The sequence below is a fragment of the Poeciliopsis prolifica genome, unplaced genomic scaffold, assembly GCF_027474105.1.
Source record: "Poeciliopsis prolifica strain line A6 unplaced genomic scaffold, Auburn_PproV2 SCAFFOLD039, whole genome shotgun sequence".
Classification (NCBI taxonomy): Eukaryota; Metazoa; Chordata; class Actinopteri; order Cyprinodontiformes; family Poeciliidae; genus Poeciliopsis; species Poeciliopsis prolifica.
In genome coordinates this window covers 475,108-493,769 of record NW_026562414.1, presented here as the reverse complement: position 1 = coordinate 493,769, position 18,662 = coordinate 475,108, and the positions used below count along the sequence as shown (strand labels likewise).

The 18,662-nt window shown below is 39.1% G+C and overlaps 1 protein-coding gene across 2 annotated transcripts in view; it reads right to left on the bottom strand.

Moving 5' to 3' along the window:
• LOC129375251 (uncharacterized) overlaps positions 1-18,662 on the bottom strand; it is a 31,718-nt gene extending 13,056 nt beyond the window's left edge. The window contains exons 1-10 of one of the 2 annotated variants that reach the window (XM_055054206.1): positions 14,128-14,322; positions 13,895-13,966; positions 12,208-13,607; positions 8,460-11,802; positions 8,104-8,280; positions 6,913-6,951; positions 6,103-6,221; positions 4,903-5,059; positions 4,556-4,695; positions 1,490-1,616 (exon numbers count right to left, since the gene is read on the bottom strand). In XM_055054206.1, coding sequence (XP_054910181.1) covers positions 1,490-1,616; positions 4,556-4,695; positions 4,903-5,059; positions 6,103-6,221; positions 6,913-6,951; positions 8,104-8,280; positions 8,460-11,802; positions 12,208-13,607; positions 13,895-13,942 — 5,550 coding nt within the window. In that variant the 5' untranslated portion in view covers positions 13,943-13,966; positions 14,128-14,322. Of the gene's footprint in view, positions 1-1,489; positions 1,617-4,555; positions 4,696-4,902; positions 5,060-6,102; positions 6,222-6,912; positions 6,952-8,103; positions 8,281-8,459; positions 11,803-12,207; positions 13,608-13,894; positions 13,967-14,127; positions 14,323-18,437 lie in introns of those variants that run through there. The other variant, XM_055054207.1, reaches the window with a different exon arrangement.

The following is an 18,662-nucleotide window of genomic DNA, read 5'->3' as shown; positions in this document are numbered from 1 at the left end:
TATGACTGTGAGTCCAACTGTCTTGGGTAATGACTTTCATTTACCGAATGCAACTTGAGGAGAGATTAGGACAATCCATTCAGAATCTTTGAATGGATTTCCACCCAACAGCCACCCAACAGCTGCCCAATTTAATGCATTTTAATATAGGTTTATGTGACAGACCAACACAAAGTACTGCAAAACAAGATGCCCAAAAGTACATGGTTTCCAAAGTTTTAGTGATACACTGACAAAAAGTATTGCACAAATATATAGTTGAAAGAAAAATATAAATGTTTTAAGTATGTTTCACAAGTAATAATGGCCTTGAATTCTTCATTATGTTCTAAAAAGGAGGATTAGAAGGCAGGTCAGAATCAAGTTTCTACAAAGGAACAAATGAGAAAATGTAAAATGTTTTGTTGATGGTTTCTTTTTATTAAAGTTAGATAAATAGTAAATATCATGAAATATCACAGTTTGAAAACTGTGCTTAAAATACCACTGTTGGTCTTTGGGCATTCTTTGTTACAATGAGAAAATTTGATCAGCTGCAGTATTTACAGGGTAAAATCTAAGTAACATAGACCTAGACAGTTCAAACATCCCAAAAGACAGCTGGACTCCTATTCACATAAGGCACAAAGAATACTGAGGATAACCAACCTTTTAGATAATTTTGATAAAATTATATTGAAACTACTTATATATGTTTATCAGTGTAGCTCATCCCTTCTAAATAGATGAAATGAAATCAAAAATTCAAATGGTGATGGTCAAAAAGGGAAGCATAGAAGGAAATGTTTTGAAAAATTTCCCTGCAGAAACTGAATCAGAGGTCAGTGACCAAGAATGGCACTTTATGACGTGCTCAGTTTTTCTCTGAAGCCAAATACTTCAGAGACATGATTAAGTTGGCTTATTTTCAAGGCTACCTTAAACACTTTTCAGCTGGAGAACCAGCAGATGATGCTAATTCCTGTTAGCAATACAACTGTTGGCAATGAAATGAATGCATTTAAACATAAAAAGGATTTTGTTTTTTTTTTTTTTACAAACGGAGGTCATTGTGTCTTAAATCTTACAGGTCTTATAACTTCAAAATTGCCAGAAGTGTAAACAAATAGTTTGTGAGAAATCTCCATCTGTCCATCTGCTTGCATTCTGATTTAAGGGAGTTTTACTGTTTATTTTTCCAGTTTGAACCTTGAAACATATTTCCTTAAGCATGAAGTTCAAATAAATTTTTTTATTTGGATAAAAAATGTCAATCTACTGCTGTACTGTTTTTAAATTTCTTGAGAGTGTGGTCATGGAAAACATTTACAGATATGGCACTTGTTAGCAAGAGACTGAGAATCTTTTATGTTTGACAACAAACAATAAAGTTTTCAGCAAAACGAAACATTTAACTAACTCTTATAGACATAAAATCCCTTTACCAGCCTGGCATCTAGTAGTGATTGAACTGTTATATGCATAAGAGGTTACACACACACATACATACCATTTTAAGTGGTCTAAGAGATCCCACAAATGGTGAAGTAAATCCCCAAGCCTCAGGAACAGGATACACTCCTTTTTCCAGCACACCTATCATGCCTTCAAATCCCGGATCGCTGAACACCAACCACCTGACGGAAGATGCACAAAAAAACAAACATTACCATCTTATTTATTACTATGTCAAAATTTCCCTCTATGTTATACTTAGCTGAACCCAGAATGGTTTCAGCTACATCAGGAAGTCATGGCCTGATGTAGGTGGTTACTTATAGTGAATAGTGGAAGCACATAGTTCTCACACTTACAATAATATGCATCATTAGTATGAGTACTGTAATTAGTATTATAAGCGTAAACCTTTTCTGTTAATTTCACTGGGATTTTTTGTGATAGACTGACAAAAAAATGTTTGACAAATAATGAAAAATGACCTTAACAAGACAATGTCTGTAGTTTGTCACAAGCTTAGTAGTAGGGCACTCAGTGAAATGTGGATACTGTACATGACCTTGAATGCACCATCCACACAGTCAAACATGGTAGTACCATTATGGTATGGGGATCTGCTTCGTTAGCACAAACAAGAACTGATGGGAGGATGAATGCAGCTGAATACAAAACAATCCTGGACATAAAGCTTTTAGAGGCTCCAAAATACTTAACTCAGGGATGAAGTTTTACCTTCCAGCAAGAGCCCCAAACACAGCATGATCTATGATTCAATGATTCAGTGATGTTTTAGGCTCTAATGTGATCATGTGAAAAAGTTCACGATTTACATAAATCGACTAAAAGAACAAAGCTGAAGCTCTCACAGGAAAGACTTCAACACTTCCTGCTGCATGCAGCACTTAAGAGTGTTGAAATCAGGCTTCTTAATAGGGTTTGGTTTTATGCCTTTGTCAGACATAAGTGAAACAAACTTGAATAAAAAACAAAAGATTCTTGTTTTAGACTGGATGCCAGAGGAATGGCATGCAGCAGTTTAAAGCAGTTTTCTTCACATTTAATTTTTAGCGTGGGCAGCCTTTGTTGCCCCCTTTTCTCTGGCATTTCGAGCACAATACCAATGCCTCATACCGATCACCATGTGTGAGCCTCTGGCAGGAAAAAACAAACCCATCCCTTTCAACCACCGCTGAGGAAGTAATACCAGGAGGCGATGCCGGCCTTGTTCTGCTAAGTAAAGGAAAAGCTTCACTCCATTTGGCTGGAACAAAACCGCATCTGCTACACAGTCGTCTCCACTCAAAGCAGTGGAAAAGTTATGTAGGACGAGCAACTGAAGGAGATCTTTGAGAATTATCTAACTAGATGTAATCTGACAGGCATCACTTTTGTTTTATCTGCGAAGATAGTCAGATTCAATTCTTCATTGAAAGAGAAGGCAGCAAAAAGCAACTATGAAGCACAAGTTTAACATTACGCATTGCCTACTGGGGAAGGCACAAAATGTCCTAAATGCCTACACTGTGCCTGTGGGAAAAAAAAAATTGCACATTTTTCCAAGTGGACACCTTTGTCTGGTTCTCATTCTTCGTCTAGTCTTCAACTATTCCTTTTTTTTCTGACATGACAGACATTCCCAGGCTTTCTAAAGAGTATGAATGAGAACAAACAAAACATAAATGAAGAAAGTCATGATTATTATCCCTCAATTTCTTTTATCTTTTTCACGGAGGAAAAGATTTCTACTAGTAAGACAACCTCTGAAGAGTCTCCCAGTCAATAAAAAAGCAACATAAGTGATGGCAAATCGGAGTAACACACATGCGTCTCACTACATTTTCTTTTGCCTTTTGGAGCCTCGGGGTATTTTCTCGATAGTTCAACTCAGCACTAATTGCTCATACTAACAGGCAGCTTTTTGCCTAAGTGTTGTTCACAGAGGTTTCTCAACAGGTTTTAAACTGCTGGGAAAGGGAGTTAAGCCGAATACGAAAGTGACAGCTAATTTGCTAAAGCTCAAGACATTCTTTGAATTTCTACATTTTGATCATACACAACACATGTACCCTCTCTGGTTGCATACTATACATCAGTTTTACCAAATATTCATGGTTTTCTATACCATGAATATTTTAACAAGTAATACATACTTTTATTACTCGTATGTAACACAAGTAAGTTTCAAGTTGTTGAAAGTTGTCCAAATCTACAGTCAATACAATAACTAAAAAGCTTAAAACAAACTAGACTGAGTGAAGATCAGTTGTTTGTTTTGAACCCACATACAAAGAAAAATCTGGTAAAGGATGAGACAAAAAAACTCATTTGAAGCTCAAGAGAACTGCAGCAAACAAAGGGCATCTTAAGATGAGCAAGTCTTTGTAACAATCACTGGAATATATTCAGGTATTTAGGAGACATGTCACTACAAAAAACATCTTTCTTAACACTACAAATAGTAATTTGGAGTTTGCTAAAAGCTGCTAGGGTTTTAACTGGAGTCATCTGAATTGTCAGACAAGGCCAGGTTTTTTGGCAACAAACACTTTTTTGCTCAAAAGTTTTGAGAGAAAAAGCAAACATTTTACCAAGTCAAAATTTCAACTATGCACAATATATTGTGCTGATTATTCCTCCAAGGACTTCAGAAATTCACCTTACAGGGAGCAGATGCAACTGATGTGCATAGAGAAATTTGAATATGCAAGTTCTAAGAGAAAGAAATCTAGTACAACACCCAATGAAGTCAGAAGTCTGAACTGGATAATTGAATGTGCCTGCCTGACATTGTGGTCATATTCAATATAGCTGCCATTTATATAAACTGTAGCAAAAACATTTTTTTCCACTTGTGTTTTGAAACCAGTCATAGTACTGTTGACTGGATGCAGCATTAATCCCCAGATCATTGTTGTGGTTTTTCAAGTGCTCTGCTCATTTTCAGAAAAACCTTTAGTAAGCAAACACATCACAAAGTTCCTAACTTTGAAAATCACATTTTCTTGTCATCTCAGATTACTAGAAAATTTTTAATACAAAAATAAACTCTTTAAGAATATCTAATACAAAATGTTGAGATCTAAATGAAACCAGATGTTATAAAAATGGCAATACTCACACTCCAGAGTGGACTTGGATGGAAGCGGTGTTCAGCGGGATACCAAATGAGCCAGTTTCTATTGTATCATCATGGTACGGTGTCACTCTGCCCCGGCCCTCTGGCTCAGTAAACAGATCAATGTGAGGGATGCTGTAATCCTACAGAGAGAGCAGAGGAAAAAAAAATCAAACATGTCAACCGTCTGCTGCAGCCAATGCTAAATCTTCAATAAATCCTCCCAATGAAAGCACATCAGTGACTAACTCATTTACTTATATGCACTGAAATATGGCCTGAATGTCACATCAGCCATGAAACTTTACTTCATGAGTTGAGAATTAAGTAAAGTTAATGAGTGTACTCACCCTGACAGCAAGTCGAATTGAGCCTATGACAATCGGTGGGCTGTTCTGTGGTTCAGTTTGTGGCTCTGCCCACATATTTTCTAAATCTAAATCTGTTCCACCTTCTTCCAAGGCGATGGTGCGTCCCTGAAAGCCAGGCTTCTCGTAGAGGATCCAGCTGTAATTTGAAAACAGTTTTTGTTTCACACAATAAACACAGAAAACTAAACTTAAGGAATAATAAAGGAAGGACATGAAAGGCTTTGACTAGTTAAAAAATAGAGAAATATTCACTGGATGCTCACTCTCATATCTTTTGTGCAAATATAAAAATCGGAAGCCTCATAGTTGCTGATTAGCTTAGCTTGGATAACTTTAATTACATCTCTAAACCTCTCAGGAAAATGCGTAATAATTTTTCTGATTAATCCTTTGGCTAGATGAAGTGTAAAATCAACAAATGATAGAGAATGAGGAGAACCTTCCCTTCTGTAAATAGTTTAATAAGATTGCTTTAATTCTTTGTATTTGTATAAGATGACAGAATATTGAATCAGTTTGGCTCAGTGTGCCTGCATAAGGTCACATCTGATTCATTTTAAATTGCGTTTTTATTCTGCATTTATTTAATAGAAGGAAAAACAATTCATTTGCATATACAAATATATTTACTTGTTGTTCAAGGATGCAGAAGCTATCCGAATATTAAAATGGATTCACAAATTGTTGTAGGAGCCCCTGTTTTTGCAGCACAATAAAGTAATGCTAATCATACCCAGCTGAACATTTGCACAATACTTTTTAATGTGTCTTTTACCCCCAAGATTGTGCTGCAACATTTAATAAAATGATCAGGAACACAACTCTGATGATAATTTCTGTTTATGTTTTAAATAGATCACATTGTCCAGGAACTTCTAATTAAAAATCTAAGACCTTGTGTTTTCCCAAACTAGAGACATGTGAAAAATCTTGGCTTAATCCACTGTTTATGAGACTGAAACTGCCAGAGGCAACAAAGATATACATACACGAAATGAGCGGTAAAATCTTTGTGATAACATCTTCAAAAGAGTGCAGTTACCAACGATGAAATCCAACTTCTGATATTTCACCCAATTAATCCTTTGAGATGCCCTGACCCTCACAGTCACTTGACATTAATTAGAACTACATCTCACGGTACATTTTCAACTGAAGCTATTTATTTTATACACTTACCATCCCCTCACAACCTTTACAGATATGAAAGGCGAGAGCTCCAGAGAAGAAGCATCTGCCATGTCCCTGTAAATCTCATACGCTTGGCCACTGAACTGAGCTTTTTCAAACAACACCATCTGTATTGGAGACACAGAGGGCAGAATAAAACATTCCATCACATTAAGCATGCCGGAAAATAATGGGGAAAAAAGCATCCCTCATTAAATGCTTCATAGTAAAATAGGATTTATTGAACACGTATTAACAGGCGAATACCGATGTTTACTCAGGCTAAAAAGCCCATGCAGGCATGCAAGTAGGGCATGCTGTTAATGTTTTGAGTCACTTTAAAGTTATTTACATGTTTGTGCTAGTCCGACGGAATTTTAAAAATAGTCAAAAGCAATGAATTGAACCACAAAAATTCTCTCTCTTGGGAATAAATGTTTTTTTCTTATTACTTGCTTCCAAAGATCTTATAAACAACTATAACAAAGCTGTTTTAAGTCAGTGGATCCTCAGCACAACAGAAGCAGAAGGCAAAAGACTAAGTATGCTGAGCACCAGGGGAATAACTGGCTTAGCTGCAACAGCTATTATGAAGTTATACACTAATGAAGATCCTACACTCATGCACTGTTAGCTGCATAACATTTCATAATGCTAATCATATGCAGCTAAACATTTGCACAAGACTTTTTAATGTGCCTTTTTTTACCCCCAAGAACAATATATGAAGAACAGATGTTTTCCCCAAAACAAAGCGTTGTCTACTGAGATTCCTATCTCCATCTTGTTTCTATTGGGCAAAGGTTTTGCCTACTGTACCTTTCCAGGGCGTTTATGAAATCCCTTGACAGCTCTTTTCTGAAAAACAAAAGCAAAATTAGGATTGTGAGAAATACCTTGAATCATGGCAAACATCTGCAAAATGGAAAGCATGCTAATTAATGTAACCTTGTGCAGCTGCTCTGTGTCTGCAGATTAACCTAACCTTTACAGATTATTTATAGTATTTTGTGAGTACACAGCTCTGATTTCATACTGAAACCGCACAATTCTGGGCAAATTTTAATGCATGCTATGAATTCTACTGGAATGTTTTGGAAATGTGGAATTCAAACCAACAAGACCAGATTGGATAACTTTGTGGACCATGATTCTGTAATAACCCACTGCTCAGATTTGCAAACAAATGCACAAACATGCCTTCATGTTTGGCTGTGGAAAAATGTGTGATTCAACAATTACCCACGACAAGCCTCTGTCATCCTGAACATAACATTTTGCATGGATTCATGTGCAATTACAACAAAATTATATTGTTCTTTCCAGGAGAAAACCAACAATCTAATCCAAAAATAAACTCAAGACAAGCATAGCTAAAGTTCTTGTCTTTCTAATCTGAAATCTTGTAACCCAAATTTTAATATCTCAATATGAAGCTGTACCTCAACAAACAGTGTGTTCTCTGATGCACTTAACTGAAAATTCAGATAAGGATCGGGATAGATGCACTGGAGCAAAAATTACCTTGATAGACCTGGACACTGATCATTCTCTTTTAAAAATTTCTAAGATATGTTTAAAAATGCTTTTCTTTTTTGATTTATGTATAGGTTTTTACTGTAGAGTTACACTGGTAACTCTAAAGAAACTTCTGCTGTATGCATAGTGAAAGTGGTTTCAGCCTTAAAGGATTACCAAAATCCTCATTAGTTGAAGAAAAGATTCTTTATTTATAAATAAACAAATGGGATACAGGAGAAAGCGGAACAAAGCTGAGTAAAAAAAAAAAAAAAAAAACAGAAGTAAAAGCTCTTCTATAAATAACACATACAATGTTTTGTTTTTTTTTCCATAAAAGCCGTAGGAGCAGCAGCTTTATGGAAATTGTAGTAAAGCAGTATGAAGCTCACTATGCCAACAACTGAAACTTGATACTTCTAACTGTAGAGAATGAATCTGTTGCACAACACAGCAAAGCATCCTGCAGCAGCATGCTTGTGATGTACTTACGGTATTTCTGACAGCCTCGTGTGGTTGGGACAAAGGCTGTTTGGAAAAATTATGAGGGTGTGCAGTTGGAGGAATCCCAGGAAAACTTGGAACTGCAGAGTCAGGAAGCACCAGACCTGGTTTTGTAACTTCCCCTGCCTTTCCTCCAGAAAGCAGAGATGCCATTTTCCCTGTTAGCTAGGACATAAAACAATATGCTTTTGGTTGATTCTTTGTCTCACTGCTCATTCAAGATGACTTCCTACTCACACGACACACTGAACTTTCCCATTTCAGCTTATACCGTTGCATCACTATTTTAGTTTAACTTCGACAACAATGACATTAGAAGAATTTTCATTCAGACTGAAACTAACCTCAGGTTTGACTTGGTCCAATCCTAGTACTCCCGGCACTGCTTTTGCTTGATCCTGTGGGAGGTGCTTCTCTAAATAGTCAGACAGCTTGATGTCGTTAAAAGCAGGAAGTGGAGGACTTGAGTCACAGACCACAGTCTTTGCAGTCCGGGTTTCCTCTTCAATCTGTTTGGCTGCTGTTTGTTTGACTGGAGTTGAGTCTGTCAGGCTTGGAGGGGCCGGCTGGGGTGAAGTTAGAGGACTGAGCTTGGGGGGTTTGCTAGGCAACACGGTGTCTGAGCCGGTGCCTTCAGTCTGAGACTGAGCTCCATTCCGCTTACCTCTTAAGAGAGAGGAGGAGAGACTGCTGAGAACCGAGCTCCTCTCCAAGCGAGACATAACTTTTATTTCATCTTTTTCTTCCTTTCCCTCCACCTCATCCTTGCCAGCATCCTTGTCCTTGAGGCGAGAGTGAGAATCACGGCCACCAAGCAGCAGGCTCCTGTCAGCAAAACTCGCCCTGGCGGGTATCAGGCCAGCTTTTGTGTCTGCACTCTGGAGCTTGGCTAAAAGGCTTGGAGTTGTTTCTAATGTGAGCTGAGTCTTCTTCCTCAAGCCAAATGTGAATTCCTCAGGGTCAAATGACTTCTCAAAGCGGTCTTCCCTAATGGCCGGCAACGCAAAGGGAGGCTGGGGGGTCCGAAGGTGGTTGTGCTTACGAGGTGGGAGGGAAAAAGGGGTGCAGAGCTTCTTAATCTTTTCAACAAAATCATCATCATCCAGCTCAGCAGAAGAGTCCAACAGGTTGCTCTCACTTCCAGAGGAGGTCAGTTTTGCCTCTGGGACTTTCAGCTTGTGCTTGGGAACATCTACGTCTAGCCAGCTGGATGGTGTCTCTTGCTGTTGGAAGGAATTATCTTTCTTAAGTTCCCTTGGCAAATTCAGTTTCCTCATGGATAAATGATGAACTGGGTCTGGGATCAGCTTATTAACCTCTGGGGGTTGAGGAGCTTTTGGAGTGTGACTCAACGTGTCTTTTGCTGGCTCCTTTATGACTTTGCCGAGTTGTGAATGTGAGGGAATATCCCCATTAGCAACAGGTGAAAGTTTATTTGCTGGGAGAGTGATTTTTTTCACCGCTGCATTTTCTGTTTTATTACCTGTCACGTGAAGTGTGATGCTATCAGTGGGGTTCGGAGTTATTTTTTCTGCATCATTGAGTGAACAGACATCAATACTACTCTCCGTGATTGTGTGAGTAAGAGTGTGCTTCTTGAATTCTGTCAAGTTTTCTTGCGCGGATGACATAGTGGTTTCTTTTTCCCTGACATTTTCCCCTAGCCCTCTGTCTAATGTAGACTGATAGTCAGAAATACTAAAAGAATTTTTAGCAGTTGAATCTGTCTTTTCCTTGTATGTCACATCAACCTGAGCAGGTACCACCAAGAGAGTGCCATTAGTGCCTTTGGCACTCACTCCCTCATCTGGAGTGGCTGCTTTGGTAATAGGTTCTGACTCGGACAGCTCAGCATCATTAGCTCCATGTGTACATGAGTCATCAAGTGGATTCTCAGATTTTTCCACAGATACAGAATCGGGCTTGGCTACTCCTGCCACCAGCTCACTTTGTATTCCAGAGCTTTCTGTGAGTTTTGTTTGTGACTCAGGAGGCACATTTGTGGCCAACTCTGCCTTCTGTGGCTCTTTATCACTCTCTGTTGCACTTACAGCCTCATTAGTCGGAGTGATTGTACAAATAGCAGCTTTCTCTGGAGGTACAGTCACCACCTCACTGGGTTTTTGTGTATTATCAGGGAGGGCTGATGATCCAATGGTATTGTCTGACATTTGACAGGTTGTTTGTGGTTGTTTTGATTTTTCAGAACTCTGCTCCTTTCCTAAGATACTTTTCCCACTGTCTGAAATATCCCCCTTTGCAGAGGTTTTGTCTCCAGGCAGAAGCTGCTGGGTGTTTTCTGTGTCTCTCTCCTCAGTTTGATGTAGATTTCCCCTGTTCATTATTTCTAATTTCTCCACATATTCAGTCTCAGCTTGACATATTAACGCTGTGTCTGTGCTAGGAGGAAGCTGGGTTTGTTCTGCTTCTTCTTTAGCTGCTGTGCCTTCTTCCTGTTTACTTGTTGAGTCGAGCTGCATTGATAATTCTTGATCTAATTTAGGCTGCTCAGCAGATAACTCCTGATTTGCTGCAGGTGGCGTCTCAAGATGCTGTTTAGCTGAAGGAGGTGTTGATGGAGAGGAGGTAGAAATTTGACTCCTGTCCTCTGAGTTTTGTCTGTCTTGTGTAAATGTAAGGCTCTGTTCTTCTGATTTTTCCTCCTGTTTGGGTATGATTTTGGCCTTCTTGTCAATAGTGTCTTTTGTTTCACTGCTGCAGCTAGCAGTATCAGGTTCATCTCTGTTGACAGGTGATTCATCAACCTCCTTTGATTCATTTCTGAACTGATCCTGTTCATTTTCTGTTAGAGTCTGTATTTCTGAAATGTCTCCAGGGAAATTTTGAGATGACATCAATTTTGGAAGTTTTTTGGGGGTAGAGGACATCTCCTCTGTATGTTCCACCTTCTCTTGTTTTGCATCAGAATTCTTTGGTTGTATTTGTGCATTTTGGCTGACAGGACTAGCCGCTTCTTTATTTTTTCTTCGTTTAGACCGGGAGCTTGTTCTGCTTGGGCTTTTGTGCTCTGGTGTTATGTTTTTGGTAGTATCTGCAGAATCTCCTAGGTCATCTTTTGCAATAGTGCTTGAATGTGTGACTTGATGTGCATCCTTTGCTTCTGTTTTGCTAGCTTTAGAGTCTATTTGTTGCAATTCTTGAGGAGGCATCGGTACCCCTGCAGCAGAAATATCCTGTCCATTTTGATTTGATGTTATCTCTGACTTTGCTTTAGTTTGCATTGGCTCTTTGGTATCAAGTTTATCTTGAATGTCAAGTTCTGATGACTTTGATACTGGAACTGTCACAGAGGCATGGGACTTTATAGACATTCCTTTTACAGGTGGCATTTGAGTCGGTGCTGGTTTTATTTGTGATTTTGATGAATCTGCAAATTTTCTCATTCTCTCCTTGATGGTCATTGGCTTCTCACTGTCAGCTGACCCAATGCCCGACCTGGGGCTGCCATGACGTTCTGCAGATTTTGACCTCTGCTCAGACAAAAGGAAGTCAGTTTTAAGTTTATCTGAGACAGATCTGGTTGGGGAGACATCAGCACTTCTTGGGGTCTGGATAGTCTTGTTGACACTCCCATCTTGTTTTCTCTGCTCAAACAGGCTGATTTTATCTGCAATCCGACCAGCAACAGGTTTGGGCTCTTGAATAATTGTCTTTGGGCCAGGGACACTGCGCAACACAAAAGGGAAACATTTGAAATACTTAAAATAATGTAGCACTTAAAGATAACTTACTTGAAACCACATACTTTCTATGAACAAGTAATGATTTAATCTTGAGGGAATTTTTTAATCATCCAAAGATTTATCTGACCTCAATTTAGATCTCAGCTACACTTTTACAAGTCCAATCCTAAAGCTCAGACCTGAACTTTGTATTATGACTCACACCTTTGTTTCTCTGTGGATATACCTGAATCAATTCCCACACAAGTTACCTGCTGTGTAAATGTCTGCGAAGTGACATTTAACAAAAGTATGCTAGTCAGTCTGAATAGTTAACCCCTCACCTTCCAACCAACTGGTGTTGCATGTGGACTGTACAACTTTCAGTTACTTAAAAGTTTTAACTTACCTTAAATCTGTCTCTGTTTTAGGCTTTTCTTCTTCTGTGATCTCCTTTAGCGTATTGCTGAAATCCTGTTGATTTGCTGTAGTGCTTTGTTTTGGTTTAAGAGGAACATTTTTTGAAAAAAGCTTAACTTCACTTTTGGAAACCTTAATACTCCTGCGTTTGGACTCGGGTGTCTCGGTCTTCCTCTGTACTTTGTAAAGGCTCTCATCCTCGTCCATGTCTGCTCCCACTTCCACCTCACCCGTCTTGCTGGCTGCAGAGACTGAGATTGAGCTCTGGAACTGGTCCAACTGCTTGACCATATCTGTAGAGGAGAACTTGCTTTCTCCTCCTTCAGGTGAGACCTGTAAGGAGGGGGTTGGCTGGGAGGAGGAGTCTGTGGATGCTTCTTTCAGCTGAGTGCTTGGACTCTTGTCCTGCAGACTCTCTGCAGAGTTACCTGCAGAGTCATCTGTGGATTGAGTGTTTGTGGGGTTTTTGCCTGCAGGGCTTTTTCCTGTGGGGCTTTTTATTCCGTCTCCTTGAGAATTTTTCCTGACCCTCCTCTTGCCTGAGCTTTTACGGCCCATGTCGTCTGCCTCTGTTTGCTCAGCCTGAGTCTTTAACCACGAGTCTTTGTGTGTTTTGAGCGACACTCCCCCTAAAACACTGTAATAACTTTGTTCCCCGGCAGCCGGCCTCACATTTTTCTCAGCGTTTGTTGGACTTGAGCTCGCTGCTAAATCAAAACTCTGTGATGACTTTGGCTTCCGAAGTATCTGCAAGCTCTTTTTAACAGTTTTGCAAACAACTTCCTCTCCCTCACAGATGTTCTGGCCACACTGAATCACACTAGTCTCCTCCAGGTACACATGGAGCTTCCTACCTGTCTGAGCCTGTGTTTTTTTTAGTGCGTGTGGCTGGGTGTGGGCCTGGTCAAAGTCCCACGCCACTCCCCGTTGAGACGAAGACGAGGGATGCGTCAGATGACTGACATTCCTCTCAGGATTCCCACTTGCTGAAGGAGCACCACTGTTCTCCTCTGTCTCCTTGCCCTGCCCTGTTCTCTGCTTCCACCTCTCTCCAAGCTCCCCCTCCTTTGCACCGCCCTCTCTTCTCCCAGTGCTGCATACAACTGAGTTGTCTCTGTGGGCAGACTGCGTGGCGTCCCTCTCTTCACAAGGGAAAACCTCTTTAAAGAGGCCAAGTGAACTAATATCCCTCTCCTGCCACTGTTGCTCTTCAGCTTGGATTTTCACAGAGTCCTCTCTCTCGTGATCACCGTCTCTTCTCTGCGTGAAATCAGAGACTGAGAAGTCATTTCCATCCAAGCTCTTTGGAGAATTTCCCCTCCATGGAGACAGCCAGCTGCCAATACGGCCCAAGACTCCAGTACTCGGCTGCTCCTCAGGGCTCTCAGACTATAGCGAAAAGCAGACCAAAGCAAAAAGTACTTACTAACATATCCATCTAAAAATATATCAAAACTGTTGCAACTATTGATAGAACTTAAAGAATAAAATATATTTTGACAAAAATCTAATAATTGCATGTAACTGAGCACATGCACAACTGTCTATTACCAAAGTAAGAGTGCAAGCTTTGGTATTTAAAGTCAAATAAGTGTTATTCAGAGACATGTTGACTGCAGCCATGCATCTCTTAGCAATGCAAAGACATGCAGTGGTGCATGAACCTGTACGCTTACCGTAGAAAATACCATATCATTGAGAGTCTTTATGTAGGATGTGAACATGATTTTGGTTTTGAACAAAAACTCCTACAGAGCATAAGACAAACACAAAATCATTCCACCATAATGAAAAGCTATAAGAAAGAGCAGACTTAGAAAAAAGGCACAGCGCCTCATCAAAGTGAGAGCTCATACCTGACTTTCTAAAATATGAAGAAGTCCAGAATGTCAATACACGATAAACTCACCCTTAATTCTTGAGGAAAGCTTTTCTTTCTTTAATGCAAACAGTTTGTTAGATAGTCCAGGATAGAGTCTCCACTAAAGGGTAACTGGTGAACATCTTGCGTTACTCCTGTTTGTCTCCAGTCGAGCATCCCCAAACTATTTGAGTCCTGTGTCAACGCGTGTTGTTAAACAGTTCTGCCCCCCTCCGCCTGGAGCTCGAGCGCGTAGCCCGGCGCTTCGAATGATGCATTCAAATGCTCCTCCGTAACTTTTATACATGGCAGTTATTTAGGAGTGAGTCATCAAATAATATTTCCACGTAAGCCGCCCAGTTGCGTTTTCAATTTGGAGTTCAAAGTTGTCCATCAACCACTTGTGGTTGATGGACAACTTTTAGTTTTACTTTTAATTCAGTTAAATGGCTAATCAGTTTTCAGATACGTTCAAGAAGTCTATTTCTCTAGTTTTAATCTTACTCTTATCGCTTTTATAGCTAATTCTAGGTGGAATATTATAAACTATGTAGTTCTATCTATTTCTTTAATTTGCAAGTTTTTTTCTGTTTTTAGAAGTATTGTCAAAGATAATACTTTGACTCACAAAACACACAAAAATAAAACAAATACATTTATCTTAAACACCATTTTGCATGAAAAAAATCTGTATGAAAACATTTACATGCGAGTTGTTCTAAATGTAATACAACATAAAAGCTTTGCTGTTAACATTTAGTTAAGCTAGCATTTAGTAGATTGATCATTGGTAGAACTCAGGCTCTCTTTACTCCTGATAGGCTGCTGCTCATTTTTTAGTAAATATGAACTGATTTTCATGTCTGACATAGAGCTAATAACCACCAACAACCAAAAACAGGATTTGTCCAAGCTATTTGATTTTTACTTCATGATAAGCGTTTCAAAATAAGAGTGCACTTGAGAAAAGTTAACCATGTTCTCAAAATTAGAGAACCAGTGAGATTTGTTAATTTACATAGTTAGGGACCTGGCTAATTATGGTTGCCAACACAGGATGTTGTACTCACAAACATTGGAGCAAAATGATGTCATATTGGCTTTATGAAAGATTTAATCTGTACCAAATTGTCAAAATCATAAGTAGTCCTGTCATTGCTCTTTTTAAAGCAATGGACATCTGAGTTGGTCTACATGGGGTTTATTTTTATTTGTGTTGTTTTTTTTTCCATCCATCCCTCCATTTTTGTCACACCCCTTTGTCCTTGTCAGGTGGGGTGCTGGTTCCTTTCTCCAACTAAATTTTGGAGGAGAGGCAGGGTAAACCCTGGACAAGTTGCCAGTCTGTCGCAGGGCAACTCAGAGACAGACAGGACAAACAACCATGCACACTCACTCCTAGGTAGAGTTTAGAGAGACTAGTTAACCTTATAGTCATGTTTCTGGACTGTGGAAGGAAGCCAGAATACCCAGAGAGAACCCACCCATGCACAGGGAGAACAAGCAAACTAGGGCTAGGAATTGAACCCAGGACCTTCTTGCTGCAAGGCAACAGTGTTACCAACTGTGCCACTGTGCAGCCCTTGTTTTTGTTGTTTATTAAAAATAATTGTAAGAAGAAAGATGCTTCCATAAAAAAAAACTTAAAAAAATATATTTTGTTTTAAATGCAACCTTAGTTTCAGATCCTGCTTTTGCGACAGGCACATTATGCATACATGACTCATTAATTACTAATTGCATGGCATGGCAAAGTTATTATGTTTTATTGAGCCAAACTAGCTACAGTATGTCATGAGCATTATTAAAAAATAAGGATCATCACGTGTATGTACCTGAACCACCAGTGTTTGAGTCAGATCAGACACTTTTCTGTACAGAAACAAAACATCTGCTCTCACGTTTTAACAAATTCAAGTGAAGACAGGATAGTCTTATGAAGTGCCAGCTCTCAGCTTTGAGAATAAATCAACACAGAAATATAGCAACAGAAGACGCAGCCCTCCCCAAACTGATTTCTAAAGACAAAAACCTTACGTCTCAATCAACTCTGAGTCACATGTAAATGTTCTAACTAAAAGGCAATTACAGAGACTCTATATGTTAATTCTTTGTTCATACTTCAACATTCCATCTGAATGTGATGACGCACGTAAGCAGAGAAACAGTCTGGTCTACATCAGATCAGATAATTTGCATTAGTGTCGTTTGCAGGATGTTTATTATTCCGGCTGAGAAACCCCACTGTACGGTCTGTTCTGTGCTTTGTACTGCAGCAGCAGAATGAAAAGCAAGTAAGCCAGTCCATTAATGAATTAGTGTAACTGACTGATGCTTCATGAACCCAATATAAAGAGTCAACGTCAAGAGTTGTTGTGCAATAACACTGGTCAAACTCTTCCCGTATGCATTCATACAAGGTAACATAACTGGCATGAACAACTGAAAACGGAAGTTCATATGACTGCACATAGACAACTGCATGGACATGGTTTTGCAAAACTGTGTTGCAGTATCCTCCATAGTTTCTGTTGTTTTCTTGTTTTCATACATGCAAATATCTGTCAACAGCACAGAGAACCTCCATTTAACCTCACTTTTGGCCATACAAAAACACCCATTACATTTGGGTCTTGGGTGTTTGATACTTCAAAATCTAATTTAGTAAATCAGTCTTATACAACCTTAAACTAATACAGTGCCTTGCAAAATTATTTGTATCCATTGACATTTTTCAGATTTTTTTATGGTATAACCACATACTTCAGTAATTTTAGTACTTTATTGGAATTATATGTGATAGGCAATAAAGTAGCTTATAGTGAAATGAAAGGGGAGTAATATGTTGTATCCATAATGTATTACCATCATTTTTACAAATAAAATTCCAAACGGTATTCATATTTGTATTTGGTTGCAGTCATAGCTTTTCTTCTGGGGTTTAGCTCCAGTTTTTCATCATGAAAATAGATTAATAGAGTTCAGTTGTACTGTGGTCGACATTTCTTCACAACTTTTTCCTGGTCTGTTTGCTATGCTTCTCAGTGTTCATGTTCATGATGCATTATGGATTCTAGTTTTGTTCAATAAACCCCTGAGGCCTTCATGGAATACTGTATTTTTACTGAAAATACGAGAAATGCCACAATATTTACTAAGTAAGTGAATTCTGAAGTTAATGTATTGTGTGGCATTTATTTGGACTATTAGAATAAAAGCAGTGAGACATATTTTCCAATTTTTATTTGTCAATAATCTTCATTCTTTTTGTCCCAATGAAACATCTTCATGTTTGCGGTTGCAGTGCAGCCAAATGTCAAAATTTCTAGTGATATTAATATTTCTGCTTGACACTGAAAATTGCAGGTAACAGAAATGTCTTCCAGAGTGCCACTGTAGGGAGCCCGAGTACCACCAGTGATACAATTCAGCTGGCAAACTGTGACATGTTATTAGATGTCAACGCATGGCATGCCTGGACAAGTAAAAACTTCACATAAATGTCAGTACTCTACAGGCCGAGATAAGGATGCAAGTTCAGACCGCTCTAGTAGCTTTGATTCACAGATTAAGGTGCAAATGCAGTAAAATAAAAACAATATGCATACTTCTAAAACTGGTTGCTTGAAAGTGAAAAGGGGGAATGCATTATGGTTCGTTGTATATTATGTGAACATATTTCAAAATTCTGACATTTATTTGAACAAGCGAAGGCAGCAGGAAGCAGTGTCCAAATAAAGTTTTTCACGGGAAATGACGCAGGGACTTGTGACTTTCAAAGCATGTGGAAGTCAGCTTCACTGTTTTTTCTAATTCTTGTTCAGGTTTCTTCATGAGGGTAGCTCAAGGCAGCCTTTAAGGCAGAATTAATCCTTAACTTCTCATGTTTTACGTGACTTGTAGTGCACTTTTATATAAATAAAGGGTATGTATGCGGTAGTTTGCATTTTAAAAAAGATTCATTTTTACCGTTCAGTAAAATTCGGCGACCACAAGTAGAGATGGGAGTGGTCTTGATCACTTTTTTAAATTATTATTTTCACTCCTACATTTGAATTTGAGTTAATTTTAGATCCAGATGTTTCCAGCACACACGAGTTCATATGACCGCATTTCTATTGTTGCTATAAAATAGACCTTTTCACTTTTAAATGCGGTCCTCCTCGGAAATTGTGACGAGCTCAAAGAAATCATCTCAAAGTGCCTCATTTCCATCAAACTCAGCGAGCGGCCCTAATTTACAGTGAAATTAGATTGTGCAGACCTCAAACGGCTTATCGACCGACGCCCTCACAAAAGCCCCTCCGAGCTGCTCTCCTGTATAACCATCTCACTGCAGACAGAAAGTCACTTCTTACCATGATTAGAGTGTCTCCCGTTGGTTGTCCAGTGAATAGGCCGGTCAGATGCAGCCTGCTGCAGGGGAACCTGCTGGGAGTGAAGCCTCTCTTTCAGGTAAACTGTCCCTCCTCACGCAGAACAGAGGAGCCTTATAAATATTTCGTCAGGAAAAATAGAAAAAAAAAGAAAGAAAAAAACATGTCTTTGCCAGACTGATGTCATTGTAAAATTATACTTTCTCC